At 43.6% G+C, this 16,025-nt stretch overlaps 1 protein-coding gene across 1 annotated transcript; it reads right to left on the bottom strand.

Moving 5' to 3' along the window:
• Window positions 1–13,859: 13,859 nt before the first annotated feature.
• On the bottom strand, window positions 13,860–15,384 carry LOC136230426 (transcription factor NAI1-like). The gene is made up of 4 exons (XM_066019489.1): window positions 15,232–15,384; window positions 14,760–15,143; window positions 14,303–14,674; window positions 13,860–14,198 (listed from the first exon to the last, which is right to left on the bottom strand). Exons 1-4 carry the CDS (start codon window positions 15,265–15,267, stop codon window positions 14,130–14,132), a joined length of 861 nt encoding a protein of 286 aa, XP_065875561.1. The 5' UTR covers window positions 15,268–15,384; the 3' UTR covers window positions 13,860–14,129.
• Window positions 15,385–16,025: the final 641 nt, after the last annotated feature.

Raw genomic sequence — 16,025 nt, 5'->3', positions numbered from 1 at the left:
CGTGATCCCTAAATGGGGGCTGAGGTCTATATATGGTAGGGGTGTGTATCGGTACAAAACCGAACCAAACCGAACCGAATCGAAAAAATTGAATACCGAAATGATCAAAATAATTTACACCGACACTAAACCGAATAATAGGTAAAACTGAATTAAAACAGAACAAACCGAATTAAGTTAAAAAAATAACAAATAAAAATCACTATATTTTCTCATTAAATTTACCTTAACAACAACAAAAATTGAAATACTTTCAAAATATATCTATATTGAGTTATTATCTCAATACTAATAAAAAAATTAAACTTATAAAATCAAATATGTGTGTATATATATAAAAGGATGTAAAATATGTGTAATTCGGTACAGTTCGGTTTTTTTATTTTTTTTTGTCAAACCGAACCGAACCGAATACCGAAATACACTTAAAATTAAAATCGATGTCGAACCAAATTGTTGAAAAACCGAATCAAAAAACCAAATTCAATCGGTTCAGTTGAATATGATCCCTAATACATAGAGGTCAGTTAATGGTGTGAATCCTATCAACCTGAAACGGTTGTAATAATTTGCAATTTGATCCCATAAATTAAGATATCAGTCTCAAATGCGAATGGACATGATATTGAGGTTTTTTTTTTACTAGTTCAATTAGTTTTTGACTGTCATTAGAATAGTTCATTGGATTGGACTACGGACAATATGATTGAGATTAATTGTGTAATATGAATAATAAAAAAATAAGTGGGTTGCTACCGCTCCATTTTTCCTACTTACCGTCGACATTTGGACTTTTTTTTCCTCTTTTCATAATTTTGATCAAAAATTATAAATTCTTTCTCCAAAATCACGAACCCGAACAACGATAATTAAAATTATGAAAATAATTAATATGTGACAATCCGACCCCGAAAATAGATGATTATGAGTCGGAAGCATTAAAATTTACATTTTTTTTCAAAAAAATCATGAACATAATACATATTTTCCGTGACGATTTTATATTTTTCGTCACAAAAAATTAGAGAATTTTATATTTTTCATCACAAAAAATTTGAACGATTTAACATTTTCCGTCACTAAAAATGATACATTTGTGCCTAAACCCAATTTTGGCCTAGGCGGGTGGCTGACCCGCCCAGCCAATGGTGTGGAGGGTGAAGCACCCCCCATCCAATGGCTTGGGCGGGTGAAACAACCGCGCAGCCAATGGCTTGGGTAGATGCTATATCCGCCCACACCATTTGATGCGGACATCCTAACTGAGATCACTGATCACAGGCGCTCTGGCGAATCCCCAGACAACAGACCCACGGAGGTTATACCTAGGAGGGCGGATCCCCAGGACAAGCAAGCGGGGCGAATCTAGGAGTACGCAAGGAGGCGTATCAACATCTACCCTGGGCGGATCTCTAGGTTTACTTCCTCCCGAAGTAATTCACCAACAACCCTGACAATCCGTACCTATACCAATGTACTGTTTGTCGGGGCGTATCACCTATTTTACCCTTTTAGGGATAGCCTTATTGTAACCCTAGTAGGGGTAATCCTTGTCTTTTATTATCATTAAGGGGAAGTATTTAAACCCTCATTTTGTAAGAATGACGGCAACTTTTATCAATCAAACATTATTCTCTTTGAGAACCGAGGTTTATACCTTGTTATTGGCATTCACTCCTTCTAGTTTAGCTAGAGAAGAAACTCTTTGTTGGTTTACGATTAAAACCTCCATTTATCGCTTTCAATCTGTATCAGTTGGTATCAGAGCCGATCGTTTCCTGACCCGAAACTTCTTTTGGCAATGGTTCAACCCCGAAAACCGCAAGATTCCATAGAAACCAGTGACTGGAGGTATGAGGAGCCGAGGGAGCACCTTGCGGAGCAAATCCAAGCCAGCCATGAACGGCAGAGGCAAACCGATCAACGGTTCCTGGAGCTAACCACCTCCTTAGAAAACTTCAAGCTGGAGGTTCTGGCGCTAATCCGACCAACCACGGGAGGATCAACCTAGAGGAAGGAAGGAGCCCTTGAACAACCGCTTCCACAAATGGGTCATAGGGATCCTGAGGTAAGAAGACCCAACTTTGTCATTGTGCATAACGCTGATAGTGATAGTGATGACTTTGAGGGTATCGGAAATGATGATACCGTTAGAACTATGAGGGATGTTGGGCCTGTTGACAACCGACGTGTGGAGGTTGCTAGGGGATACCCAGGTCTAGGGAACTTTGATAGAGATGATGCCTTTAAGCTAAAAATAGACTTACTGTCTTTTGGAGGCGAACTGGATATAGAGGGGTTCTTAGACTGGTTATCGGAAGTTGAACGTTTCTTTGAGTATGTGGGGATTCCTGATGAGAGGAAAGTAAGGCTGGTGGCGTATCGCCTGAAGGGTGGCGCATCAGTTTGGTGGGATCAGATGAGGGAAGAAAGAAGAAGAGGGGGCAGAGATCCGATTCGATCTTGGCTACGGATGAAGGCGATGTTGAGGGAGCGGTTCTTACCGCCGGATTATGAGCAGTATATTTACAGCTCCTACAGGGGATGCTCTCAAGGGACCCGAAGTGTCCATGAGTATACTTCTGAGTTCTTAAGGCTTTCGGCGAGAGCCAACTTGTATGAAATTGAAAGCCAAAAGACCTCTAGGTATCTAGAAGGGTTGAGATACAACATCCAGGATCGTATTGGCACACAGATGGTGGTTCGAGTACAAGATGCTAGGAATTTAGCCCTCAAGGATGAATCCCAACTGACCGGGAGATCCAGGAGATCCGCCACTACTGAGTATACGCCTGGAGGAAGAGATAACGTGAAGTCTTACGACAAAGGCAAGCAGGTGGCGAGTGCCAGTGGGGCCAAGGTTAATAGTGTGGGAAGGGGATCTGTTGGAGATACTAGGCGATACAAGAAAGCACCTATACCACCTAAGAGCAATAATCCGTATGCGAGGCCAGCACCTTTCAAATGTTTTCGGTGCAATGAACCAGGCCATAGATCCAACGAATGTCCTAGGAGGAAGAGCGCCAACATGGTGGAGAGGTATGAGGATGACTATGACGAAGGGGATGAAGTATTTTGCGAACCCTTAGGAGAAGATGATGATGAGGCGGATGAAGAGAGATATGCCATTCATGTGGTACGGCGTTTGTTAGTCTCCAGCCGGGTAGAGGGAGACCAGAGGCACCGCCTATTCAGGACCCGTTGTCTTGTGAAAGGAGGGCGATGCAATGTGATAATAGATAGTGGGAGCCAAGAGAACATTGTGAGCAGCAGCGCTGTTTAGAAGTTCGGGTTGTTGGCGGAGGCGCATCCCGACCCTTATAGAGTGGGATGGATCAAAAACGTGGGTGAGCTTAGGGTGACCCAGAGATGCAGGGTACCTATTGTGATTGGTGATTACAGTGATGAAGTTTGTTGTGATGTGGTCGATATGGATGCCTGCCACCTATTGTTGGGCCGACCCTGGCAGTTTGATAACGATGCCATCCATGCAGGGAGAGAGAACACTTACAGATTTGTGAAGAATGGGGTGAAGTTCATCCTTACGCCAATGATGAGAGAGCCAAAGGCCGACGAGAAATCTACTTTGGTAGTCTGTCCTACACACAAATCGTTTGTCAGCGAATGTGAAGAGAGCCAAATGGTGTATGTGGTAATGGTTAAGGCGAATCACGAATCCGCCCGAAGGGACGAAAGGGAGATGCCGAATGAAGTGACCCGCCTACTTGGCGAATATCAGGATCTGTTCCCTAACGAACTGCCAAGTGGGTTACCACCTTTGAGGGACATCTAACATCATATCGATCTTGTGCCTGGGGCTAGTTTACCAAGCCTCCCACATTATCGAATGAGCCCAAAGGAGAATGACATCATGAGACAGAAAGTGGAGGAACTCATCGAGATGGGATACGTTAGGGAGATTATGAGTCCTTGCGCCGTTCCAGCTTTACTTACACCGAAGAAGGATGGGTCTTGGCGGATGTGTGTTGACAGTAGGGCTATTAACAAGATCACCATCAAGTACAAGTTCCCGATTCCAAGGTTGGATGACATGCTGGACCAACTTGGCGGATCTCGAGTCTTCTCCAAGATTGATCTCAGGAGTGGTTATCATCAGATACGAATCCGATCTGGGGATGAGTGGAAGACCGCCTTCAAGACGAGAGATGGATTGTATGAATGGTTAGTTATGCCATTTGGGATGACCAACGCCCCCAGTACTTTTATGAGGCTGATGAATCAAGTGCTTCGCCCAGTGATTGGAAAATTTGTAGTTGTGTATTTTGATGACATCCTGATTCATAGCGAGACCTTGGTGGAGCATGTGGAGCACTTACGGATAGTGTTTGGCCTATTAAGGAAACACCAGCTATACGCCAACACTAAGAAGTGTGATTTCGTCATGGAAAGTCTGGTTTTCCTCGGGTTCGTGGTTAGTGGCGATGGGGTCCAAGTTGATGGGGAGAAGGTAAGAGCCATCCGAGAATGGCCCACTCCGAGGAACGTGGGGGATATCAAGAGTTTTCATGGGCTAGCAACGTTTTATCATCGATTCATTACGAACTTCAGTTCCATAGTGGCCCCATTGACGGAATGTTTGAAAAAAGGAAGGGGGTTCGAGTGGGCGGATGCCCAAGAAGAGAGCTTCGCCTTGATCAAGGAAAAGCTGAGTACAACGCCAGTGCTGGCGTATCCCAATTTTGATAAGCTGTTCGAAGTTGAGTGTGATGCCAGTGGAGTTGGGATTGGTGGTGTCTTGATGCAAGAAAAGAGGCCCATTGCATACTTCAGTGAGAAGCTCTGTGAGGCACGACAAAAGTGGGCAACGTATGATCAAGAGTTTTATGCTGTAGTGAGAGCGTTGAAAGTATGGGAGCATTACTTGGTGGGAAAAGAATTCATCCTCTACACTGACCATCAAGCTCTCAAGTACCTGGGAAGTTAGAAACAACTTCGAAGCTCCATGCATGCCCGGTGGTCCGCCTTCATAGATAAGTTCCCCTATAAGCTTATCCATAAGGATGGAAAACAGAACAAGGTGGCGGACGCCTTGAGTCGAAGGGTGTCACTAATCAAGACAGTAAACCTGGAGACCGATTGTTTTGAACACATCCGAGGAGAATACTTGGCGGATCCTGATTTTGGTAGTATCTGGGAAAAATGTAAGAACCATCATGGAGATGGAGCGTATCACCTGATGGATGAGTATCTCATGAGGGGCAACCAACTTTGCCTACCTTGCACTTCCATTCGCGAGAAGGTTGTTCGGGATCTACATGGGGGATCCCTGGGAGGGCATTTTGGGCGAGATAAGACATATGAAGTAGTGAGTTCCCGCTATTTCTGGCCTAAGATGAGGAGAGATATTGCCTACTTAGTAGAACGATGCTATGTTTGCCAGACCGCTAAGGGACGCACTACAAATGCGGGCTTGCAATTACCTTTGCCTGTGCTAGAGACCATATGGGAGGATCTGTCCATGGACTTTGTCCTAAGATTACCCAGAACTCAGAGGGGCATGGATTCCATCTTTGTCGTGGTTGATCGGTTTTCAAAGATGGCTCACTTCATACCATATCGCAAGACCAATGATGCCTCAGCGACTGCTAAGCTATTCTTCAAAGAGATTGTCAGGCTACATGGCGTACCTAAGAGCATTGTCTCGGATCGTGATACGAAGTTCCTCAGTCACTTCTGGCGGAAATTGTGGGCTTTGTTCGATACGTCTCTGAAGTTTAGTACCACCGCCCACCCTCAAACAGACGGACAGACAGAAGTGGTCAATAGAACCTTGGGAAACTTACTGTGCAGCAAGTGTAAGGATAAGCCCAGGATGTGGGATGTGGTTCTTGCCCAAGCTGAGTTCGCCTACAACGGCTCTGTACATTCGGGAACCGGAAGATCCCCATTTGAGGTGGTATACACAAAGACCCCGAATCACGTCCTTGATATAGCCTATCTTCCTAAAGGAAACGTGACTGCCAACCAGCTGGCCAAGGATTATGTACAGATGCACCAAGAGGTGAGGGAGACTCTTGAGGAGAGAAATCAGAAATTAAAGGCTAATGCGGATGAGCACCGCAAGGACCTACAGTTTGAAGTCGGGGATGAGGTTATGGTATATTTGGGCAAAGAGAGACTCGCCAGCGCCGCCAGTAGCAAGCTTCGGCCTAGGAAATACGGGCCATATAAGATCACCAAAAAGGTCAATGCCAATGCCTATCATATAGCATTGCCGAACTGGCTTGGTAAAATCTCACCAGCATTCAAAATCCGTGACCTTAGCCCATGGAAGTCGGATGGTCCTTTGGAGTTCAAACAGGGCGAATAGGTGCCAAGTTCTTTTAAAGAAGGAGAGAATGATGCGAACATCCTAACTGAGATCACTGATCACAGGCGTTCTGGCGAATCCCCAGACATCAGACCCACGGAGGTTATACCTAGGAGGGCGGATCCCCAGGACAAGCAAGCGGGGCGAATCTAGGAGTACGCAAGGAGGCGTATCAACATCTACCCTAGGCGGATCTCTAGGTTTACTTCCTCCCGAAGTAATTCACCAACAACCCTGACAATCCGTACCTATACCAATGTACTGTTTGTTGGGGCGTATCACCTATTTTACCATTTTAGGGATAGCCTTATTGTAACCCTAGTAGGGGTAATCCTTGTCTTTTGTTATCATTAAGGGGAAGTATTTAAACCCTCATTTTGTAAGAATGACGACAACTTTTATCAATCAAACATTATTCTCTTTGAGAACCGAGGTTTATACCTTGTTATTGGGATTCACTCCTTCTAGTTTAGCTAGAGAAGAAACTCTTTGTTGGTTTACGATTAAAACCTCCATTTATCGCTTTCAATCTGTATCACCATTGGATGGGCGGGTGCTTCACCCTCCCACACCATTGGTTGGGCGGGTCATCCACCCGCCCAGACTATAGCTTGGGCGGGTGAAACACCCGTCTAGGCCAAACTTGACGTTTTTTTAAAAATAAATTCAATTTTTTTTTATTAAATGGATAAAATTTTCCAAATTAGAACGATAAGTAGGAAAAATGAGGCGATAAATAGCAACATCCAAAAATTATCGTGTCACTAAAGAACCAACAAATTAACATGTTATTATCTTTTTCTTAAACACAATGTTGACTTCCGCAATAATTGTTTTCAGATATATATATATAATTTGTAGTAGTAATTATCAACTAGTTGCCAGTTATTCTCTTTTTCAGATCTATCTTCTCTCTCAGATCTGTTGTCATGGTGAAGAATTTTTATGAAGATGGAGAATTTTGAGATCTATATTCTCTCTCTCAGATCTATTTCTCTCTTTTAGATCTTTTTCTCTCTTTTAGATCTATCTCCTCTCTTTCAGATCTCTCTTCTCTCTCTAAAACACAGGATCAATTTTATAACTCAATTTTTTTTCTCTCTCTCTCTCAATTAGTTATATCTAATAAAATAGACTCCTCCAAATACGAGTCTTTTTCCTTTTCTCTCTCTCTCTCTCTCTCTGTGGCGATGACGAAGGCGACTGCGAAGGGAAGGGTGGATTGGTCGGTGAAGGCGGGCGGAAGGCCGGTGTTGGATCTGGCGAGTCCGATTACGGGGCGCGGGCTGGGTGCAGATCTGGTACAAGAGGAGGCTTGGGCGGCTGATGATGGAGATCGGAAGGATCTCCTCGGGGTAGACGGCGGAGTAACGAAAGACCGAGGGATCGGTCCAGGGATCGTAGTAGATCGGAGTGGGCTGATGGTGGGGAGGCGGATCTGGTTAATTCGGTGCCTGTTTCGGTGGTTGGGGTGGCCGATCTGGATCAAGGAAGGGAGGGTTCTGCGGCTGCCGCGTCTGGCGTTGGGGAAGGAGAAGGTCCGATGTTTTCGGCTGTGGACCGTGGGGTTGAGCAGAACGTTGTGATGGGGGGGACGCGTCCTGCACTTGGTGCTCTGGGAGTGCCGGCCGCGCAAGCAGGGTATTCTTTGCGGCTTGCGCAGGCCGCGCTGGCCGCGCAGGCCGTGCTTGCCGTGCAGGCAGCGCAGGCCGCGCAAGCCGTGCAGGCATTTGTGCCGGGGGACTTAAGTCTTTTACTTCCGGGACAAACTATGGAAGGTGTTTCATCCCCAGGCACTCGGGTTACTCAGGGCCAGCATGCCCAAGGTTATCAAAAGGATGGGGGAGCTCCCTCCTGGAGGGATAAGTTGTTAGGGGTGGTGGAGGAGGAACCCATGATGGAGGAGGATACTTTTGAGAACGATGATGGGGATTTTCTCTCCGATTCCGATTCTGAGGATGGTCAGCCTGAGAACCCTTTGTGTCCTAGGATCCGTCTTTCCTCAGAAGACAAGCGGGTCATGAGATCCAAGTGGAAATTGGCATTAATTGTCACTGTTTTGGGGAAAAGAATCAGTTTCAACTACTTTGCCCAGAGGATTCAGGCTCAATGGGCTAAGAAAGGGAAGGTTACCATCACTGACCTTGATAATGACTATTATGTCATTAGATTCACAAGGGCTGAGGATTACAATGCGGTGGTCAATGGTGGACCGTATATTATCTCCAATCATGTTTTGGCTCTGAGACCTTGGGTCCCAAATTTTGACCCCCATGACTGCTCTGTTAACAGAATCCTTACTTGGGTTAGGTTCCCAGGCATTCCTCTTGAATACTATAGTGATAGATTCCTGAACAAGATTGGTAGCCTGGTTGGTAAGGTCCACCATGTCGATAAGACTACCATTGGGGCAGTAAGAGGCAAGTTTGCCAGGGTCTGTATTGATATTGATCTTGCTAAGCCTCTTCTTTCTCAATTCTGTATTCAGAATAAGGTTTTTCATATTGAATATGAAGGTATACATAATATCTGTTTTGAATGTGGTATGTTTGGCCATACATTTGAGGGATGTCCTAAGAAGAGGAAGGAGGCGGAGGAGTTGATGCAACCTATCATAGGTGGAGCTGAGAAAAGTCAGGGGAAAGAAAGGAGTTTTGGGCCATGGATGCTGGCCAAGAGGTCAGTGAGAAGGAAGCCAAGTGCTAATGTTAGTTCTCTTCATCCGCCAGATATTAGTCGGAAGATGACTACGCTCCAGATTGCCCCTGAGATCAAGGTCAGACCCCCGGATATCAAGAAGAGGAGTGAGGCTGGTGTGGTCTCAGCTTCTGGCTCGGGGTCTAGGTTCGGTGTCTTGTCCCTGGAGGAAGGTCGGGAATCGGACCCTTCCAATGAACAGATTGATTTGAGCATGCCTGGTCTGGAATCGGTCGAGCCTGTTTCTAGTCGGGGTAAATCTATTAACCCCCTCTTTGTCTCTGATGCTAAGGATAAAGGGAGCTCCCAGTCTCACCTTTCTACAGGGGAAGGGTCGAGTAGTAAGGCTGTTTCTCTGAATCCTCCTGTGGATGCTCCTATTGGAAAAGCTATAGGAGTGAGTAAGATGAACATGAAGAAACTTAAAGTGAAACCTAAGAAGAACCTTAATGGGTTAGACTCTTGGGCTAAAAGGGGACCTTCTGGGACTTCCTCTAGGCTCTCAGGAGCCCCGAATAAATACCTGATCTAGGGTTTGGGCTTGTGTTAGTAGTCTTCCTTTCTGATGGATTTCTTTGTTTGGAATGTTAGAGGTGCGGCGAGCAAGGCAACCCGCATTCATGTTAATGATCTTATTAAACAGTTTAACCCCTCCTGTTTTGTTCTTCTAGAGACCAAGGTCAGTGGAGCCAAAGCAGACGAGGTGGTTAGAAAGTTTAAGAATTGGAATTGTGTCAGATCGGAGGCTACTGGCCGGGCTAGGGGGATTTGGCTCTTTTGGAAGCCAGGTCTTGTTAATATTGATATTGTTAGTATGGACTGTCAGTTCATTCATAGTAAGGTGTGCTACCCTAGTAATAAACATTTCTTTGTTACCTTTGTTTATGCCGATCCTGTTCTTTCTAATCGTACAAGGTTGTGGGAGATCCTTCATTTTATTAGCTCTAACATGGTGGAGGCTTGGTTGGTGGCCGGGGATTTTAATGATATTGCCCTTTTAAGTGATCAGAGAGGAGGGGGTAATCATTATGTGAACCGGTGCCTTAACCACAAGCGTAGTATGGATCTGTGTGGGCTTTCAGACCTGGGTGCTGCTGGCCACAAATTTACCTGGAAAAGAAATAGCTTGTTTGTGAGGTTGGATAAGGTGTATGCTAATGTTGCGGCTATCTGTAGGTTTCCTGAGGTCAAGGTGCTGAATCTCCCCTTCCGTCACTCTGACCATTGCCCTATCCTCATTAATTTGGTCAAAGGTAACCGGCTGAAAGGTAACAAACCCTTTAGATATCTTGTGGCTTGGGATTCTCATCCCGACTTTAGGAATTTCGTGAAAACCAATTGGCATCCCCACTCTGATGTTCTCCTCGCTGCTGAGGAATTCAGAAGGAAGGTGGTTGTTTGGAATAAAGACATCTTTGGCCATATTATCAGGAGGAAGAATAAACTCTTGAGGAGGATGGAAGGCGTTCAGCGTTGCTTGGAGGCTCATTTCGACCATAGCTTAAATGGTCACCTTAGAGCTCTCCAGAACGAGTTGGAAGCTGTGCTTAGACAGGAAGAGCTTCTTTGGTTCCAGAAGTCTAGGAAGGCCTGGATTCAAGACGGGGATCGGAATACCAGGTTTTTTCATCTCTCTACGATCATTAGGAGACAGAGGAATAGGATTGATGCTATCAAGGACGCTAGTGGCGAGTGGATTTTTGAGGAGGAAGACATTCGTCGCTCAGCCCTTGATTTCTACAAGGACCTGTTTAGAGAGGAAGCTGTGGACTTGGAGAGTGCCCACTCTGGTATTTCCTTTCCTCGTTTGGGGGAGGAGGCTATTAAAGATGCTTTCCATCCTATTGACCTTAAAGAGATTGATCTGGCCTTCTCTAGCATAGGGTCCACTAAGGCTCCTGGGATTGATGGTATCCCCGCTAGTTTCTATCATAAACACTGGGATACTGTTAAGGAGGGCATATACAGTTTTGTGTTAGGTGTTTTTGGTGGCTCTAACGATATCAGGTCGGTTAATAAAACCCTCATTGTCTTGATTCCTAAGGTTGTTAAGCCTTCCTCCTTCCTCCAGATGAGACCCATCAGTCTTTGTAATGTTTTGTATAAAGCTATTACTAAGATTGTGGCTAATAGAATCCGGAAGATCCTTCCGGATATAATTAGCCAGAACCAAGGGAGCTTTGTTCCTGGTAGACAATTGATGGATAACGTTGTTATTGCCCAGGAGGTTGTCCATTCTATGAAGATTAAGAAAGGTAAGAAAGGGATTGTGGCCCTCAAACTGGATCTGGAGAAAGCCTATGATAGATTGAACTGGAGCTTTCTTCTGGATAGTTTAGCCAAAGCTGGCATCCCGGAGAACTGGAGGATTTTGATTGAGAAGTGTATCTCCTCTCCTGTTTTCCAGGTCATGATCAATGGGGACATGTCGGATGAGTTTTCTCCCTCCAGAGGAATTCGTCAAGGAGATCCTATGAGTCCCTTCCTCTTTGTTATTTCCATGGAAAGACTGTCTCACCTGATCCAAGAGGCGGTGTGCAAAGGGACTCTCCACCCTGTTTCTATCAACAGACATTGCCCCCCTATTACCCATTTACTCTTTGCTGATGACGTCATGCTTTTCGTTGAGGGTAATGAGGAGCAAATTAAAACAGTTATGGATATCCTTGATTGTTTTTGCGAGGCTTCTGGCCAGAAGGTTAACATCCAAAAGTCCCGTATGCTTTGTTCCAAAAATATGGACAATAGCTTGTGCAGAAGACTGAGTGAGCTCTCTGGCATACCTCTGATGAACTCTTTGGGGAAGTATCTTGGGGTTCCTCTTCACAGTGACAGGGTTTCCAAAGCCTCTTTCAAGGATATTTTGGACAAAACTAATGGTTTGTGTGCTAGCTGGAAAGCTAATTCTCTTTCCCTTGCAGGTCGCCTTACCTTGATCCAGTCAGTTAACTGCGCTGCTCCGAACCACATCATGCAGGCCTGTAAGCTTCCTGAGCCTGTCCTTAGTGACCTGGATAAGATAAATCGGCGTTTCCTGTGGGGTGAGTCTGGAGATGGGAGAAAGGTTCACCTGGTCCCGTGGAAGGAAGCTTGCCAGCCTAAAAACAGGGGGGGTCTTGGTATTAGGCAGGCAAAGGACAATAATAAAGTCCTGTTAATGAAACTTCTTTGGAGAATGTGGCAATGCCCCTCCTCTCTTTGGGTCCGTCTCTTGTGCGGGAAGTATCGGAAAGATAGAATCTTTGGTGGCCCGAAGGAGAGGGTTGTTAGCTGTTCCTTCCTCTGGAAAGGGCTCAGTGCCGTGTTTGCTGAATTTTGTACGGGGATTGGCCTGGAGGTGGGTAATGGTAGATCTATTAGCTTCTGGTATGACACCTGGATTGGTGATAAACCGCTGATTGATGTGTGTAATGCCCCTCCGTCGGCTGATCTCCTTTCCTGGAAAATTGCTGATGTGGTGGACTCGGAGGGAGACTGGATCTGGTCAAAGTTCGACTCTTTCTTTAGTCTGGAGACCCTTCTTAACATTAGAGGAGTGAAGATTAGCAATCAAGAGGAGGATAAGGATAGACATTGTTGGGCCTTGACGAATAATGGTACTTATTCTTGTAAATCGGCCTATGAAGCTTTTACCCCTAATAGGGTTGATCCTCTCTTGGAGATTTGGAAGTCCATATGGTCCCTCAAGATCCCTTACCGTATCAGGAGCTTCCTTTGGCTGGGTATCAAAGACAGGCTCCTTACGAATGCGGATAGGCACAGAAGGCACTTGACCGAGTCTAGTGCCTGTAGTAGATGCAGAGGCAATGTGGAAACCTTGTGCCATGCCTTGAGGGATTGCCCAAATAGTAAGAAGATCTGGGAAGGGATCCTCCCTCATCACATCCTCCCTTCCTTCATGGCCTTTTCTGAAGGGGACTGGTTCTCTCAAGGAGCCAAGGGGAACTTGCTGGCCAACATGGAGCACGGTGCCATCCTCTTTGCTATTACTTGTCACCAAATCTGGAAGTGGAGGAATGAAGAATTATTTGCGGGTAAGGCTGTCCTTATTCCTGATTTACTGTTTTTCTTCTCGAAGAAGCTCTTTGTTATTACTAAAAGCTTTGAAAGAGATTCCCTTGTTCGCCCCTCCTCGGATAAAGAGATCCTGCTAGTTGGCTGGAGTAAGCCTAGAGAAGGGTTTGCTAAGTTGAATACTGATGGCTCCTGCCTTAGCAATGGCAGAATTGCTGTTGGAGGAGTTCTTCGGGATGCTGGTGGCAATTGGATGGCGGGGTTTACCCATAACTTGGGGACGGGCTCCTCCTTTTCTGCGGAGCTCTAGGGTATCTTGTCAGGTATTAAACTCGCCATTCGCATGGGTGTTAAAAAGCTCTCGGTGGAATCTGATAATCTGGAGGCTATTAACAGGATTTCAGATAGCCAGGCTGTTTGTCTGAAGAGCCAGAATCTCATCAAAGCTATTTTGAGGCTTCGTCCTGCCTTTGAGTATCTTAATTTCTCCCATATTTTTAGGGAGCAAAACCGCGTGGCGGATCGCTTAGCAGCTGCTGGGCATGGGAGAATGTTAGGTGTTTCTACCCTATCTGTTCCTCCTTCTTTTCTTTTGCCTTCTCTCCTAGAGGATAGGATTGGAGTCAGCCTTCCTAAACTGATCCCGGTGTAGGTTTTTTGTTGGTTTTGTTTTTTTCCTTTCTTTTCTTACAAAAAAAATAGTTGCCAGTTGTCAGAAAATTATATAATGATATATGAAAACAAAATGCAAGATCTGTCCGCAATTAAAGAAATATTTTAAGGGACAAAAAGAACTCATCGATCTTCTAGATAAATGTCATTGTTTAACACTATATCATAACATAGAATTTATTTCTCATCATCATAACAGGGAAAGAGGGAGGAAATTGAACAGGTAACCTCTAAAAAAAGAACAGAAAAAAAAAACGCTGCAGGTTCTATATCAACACGTGGGTAATTAAAATGAGGTCAACGAGTCAACCAGGATAAAAAAAATGCTTAACAAAGCATAAAAAAAAAACCATTATTTCCTGAAAAAATGGAACCCAGCAGCAGTCTAGAGAGATGTTGAATTAGCTGTCCGACCTTAATTTAGCAGACCTTGTCTTAAGTTTTTCACTACATCCTTGACTTTCATCAACAATTCACCCTCCACCTGAAATTATTCATTTAACATAAGGTTTAATTGATTTAACACAATTATTTATATATTTATACGTCAAGCGAAATAATTTGATGTCACGTAACATATTAACGTACCTGAGCAACAATAGTTACATCAAGAGTTGAATTTCCGAAGGGCAAAACGCTTGTATTGATGACATTTACAGGAATCTTTTCAAGTTGGCTTAATATTTTCTGTAGGCAGTCTTTTTGCTTTTCGCAGTGTATTCTAATTAGAAGATTCTTGTCTGAAACTCTTGCTTCGATCTCAGGCAGAGTTTGCTCACAACACCCATCAAAGTTCTCATCGCTCGACGACAGTTCATCGTCGGCATAAACCTGAGATTTCTTCACAAAAACTACAGATTCCATTGTTCTCTTTGCAGTTTGTTCCTCTAATGTTTTGACACGATCTTGCATATGCTTTAAGTAATTAATTGCTTCTCCAAGCACAGATGCCCTGTCCGTCTGCATAATCCACATTTCTACTTAACCTCATTTCAAATTAAAAAAAAAAACGAAAGAGAATTTAAATTAATATGTAATTAAGTACCTTTTTTAGGCCAGGGACAATGGTTGAAAGAGCTACGAATCGCTGGCTAAGCCTTTCGCGACGCTTTCTTTCGGCTACAACATGATCTTGGGTTGAACCAAACGAAGTGTTAGATTCCATTTGATTATTGGGGTTTATGGTTGAGTTTAAACCATAAGCTGGAGATGGTTTTGATGACTTGTCAAAGGAGATAATGTGAGAAGATGGAGTATTAGTCTTTTTCTGAATGGTGGTTTGAGATGTTTGAATCATGTTTTGAGAATTGAAAGTTATTGGATCATTATCCTCACAAGAAAATGACTCCAAATCAAGATCATCAATTGGATAATCCAGAATAGATATTTCGTATGGATAGTAATTACAAAATGGATCCTCCAATGTTTCCTGTAATCAATAGAAACAAAATCATTATTAGAATAATAAAACACAGAATTATCATTTTTAAGATAACAATTTTATAAATTATACTCACCAGTCCAGATAAGCATTTGGCGGATGGGATTTCCATTGATTGCAGCAAATTAACTTAGTTTTGAAGCAAACAAAGCAGCTATTCAAAGTGATATTTATAATATAAGAAACAAAGAGGAGTAAAATACTATTTTTAAGGTTACGCGCCTTGGCTAATGACCACGTTTGGAAAAGGTGTGTCCTTTTTCTCCAAATCATCTATTTTTCATTCTATGGCATTCTTTCTCCTTATTTATGGTCCTTTTTTGACCCTTTTGGCCAATAACATTTTAGTCTCCAACAAAACAGCACCACTATTTTAATTGCCTACCTAATCCATAATAGAATATCTTCTCTAATATTATTAAATAGGAAAGTCATCCATGTTAAAGGAAAGTCTTTAATACCAAAACCCTAATTCTATTTTTTTTTTCTTTAGAAAAAACCCTAACTCTAATTCTCAGTGCAAATGTTAAAAGTTGTCACATTTTGGTGTTTGGTAAAAACCTTTTTGCAATAAAATTAGAGGTCTGAACCACTTTAAAAGTTTTAACTAGTCAAACCTTATAGTGGTGTTTGGTGAAAAGAGGTTTGAAAAAACTTATTGGGTCTATTTCTTTTGAAGGATATTTTTACCCTAATTACTACGTTTTAACCCTAAATAAATGCTTTATCATGTCCTTATTTGTTATTTACACAAACAACTATTAACAATCAGCTAAGTTTTTACCAAACAAGTTTACACAATCATCTAATAAAAAAGATAATCAGTTAACAACTACTTGCCAAACATGACCTTAATATAGAATTACCATC

Source organism: Euphorbia lathyris, chromosome 5 (genome assembly GCF_963576675.1).
Source record: "Euphorbia lathyris chromosome 5, ddEupLath1.1, whole genome shotgun sequence".
Classification (NCBI taxonomy): Eukaryota; Viridiplantae; Streptophyta; class Magnoliopsida; order Malpighiales; family Euphorbiaceae; genus Euphorbia; species Euphorbia lathyris.
This window is presented reverse-complemented; position numbering and strand designations above follow the sequence as displayed.

Bases quoted from the DNA above. Each gene is read 5' to 3' on its own strand.
- LOC136230426 (XM_066019489.1), bottom strand. From the start codon at position 15,267: ATGGAAATCCCATCCGCCAAATGCTTATCTGGACTG. The intron at 15,144-15,231 runs GTGAGTATAATT...TATTGATTACAG, and splicing joins CCAAATGCTTATCTGGACTG to GAAACATTGGAGGATCCATT. The intron at 14,675-14,759 runs GTACTTAATTAC...TGGATTATGCAG, and splicing joins TTGTCCCTGGCCTAAAAAAG to ACGGACAGGGCATCTGTGCT.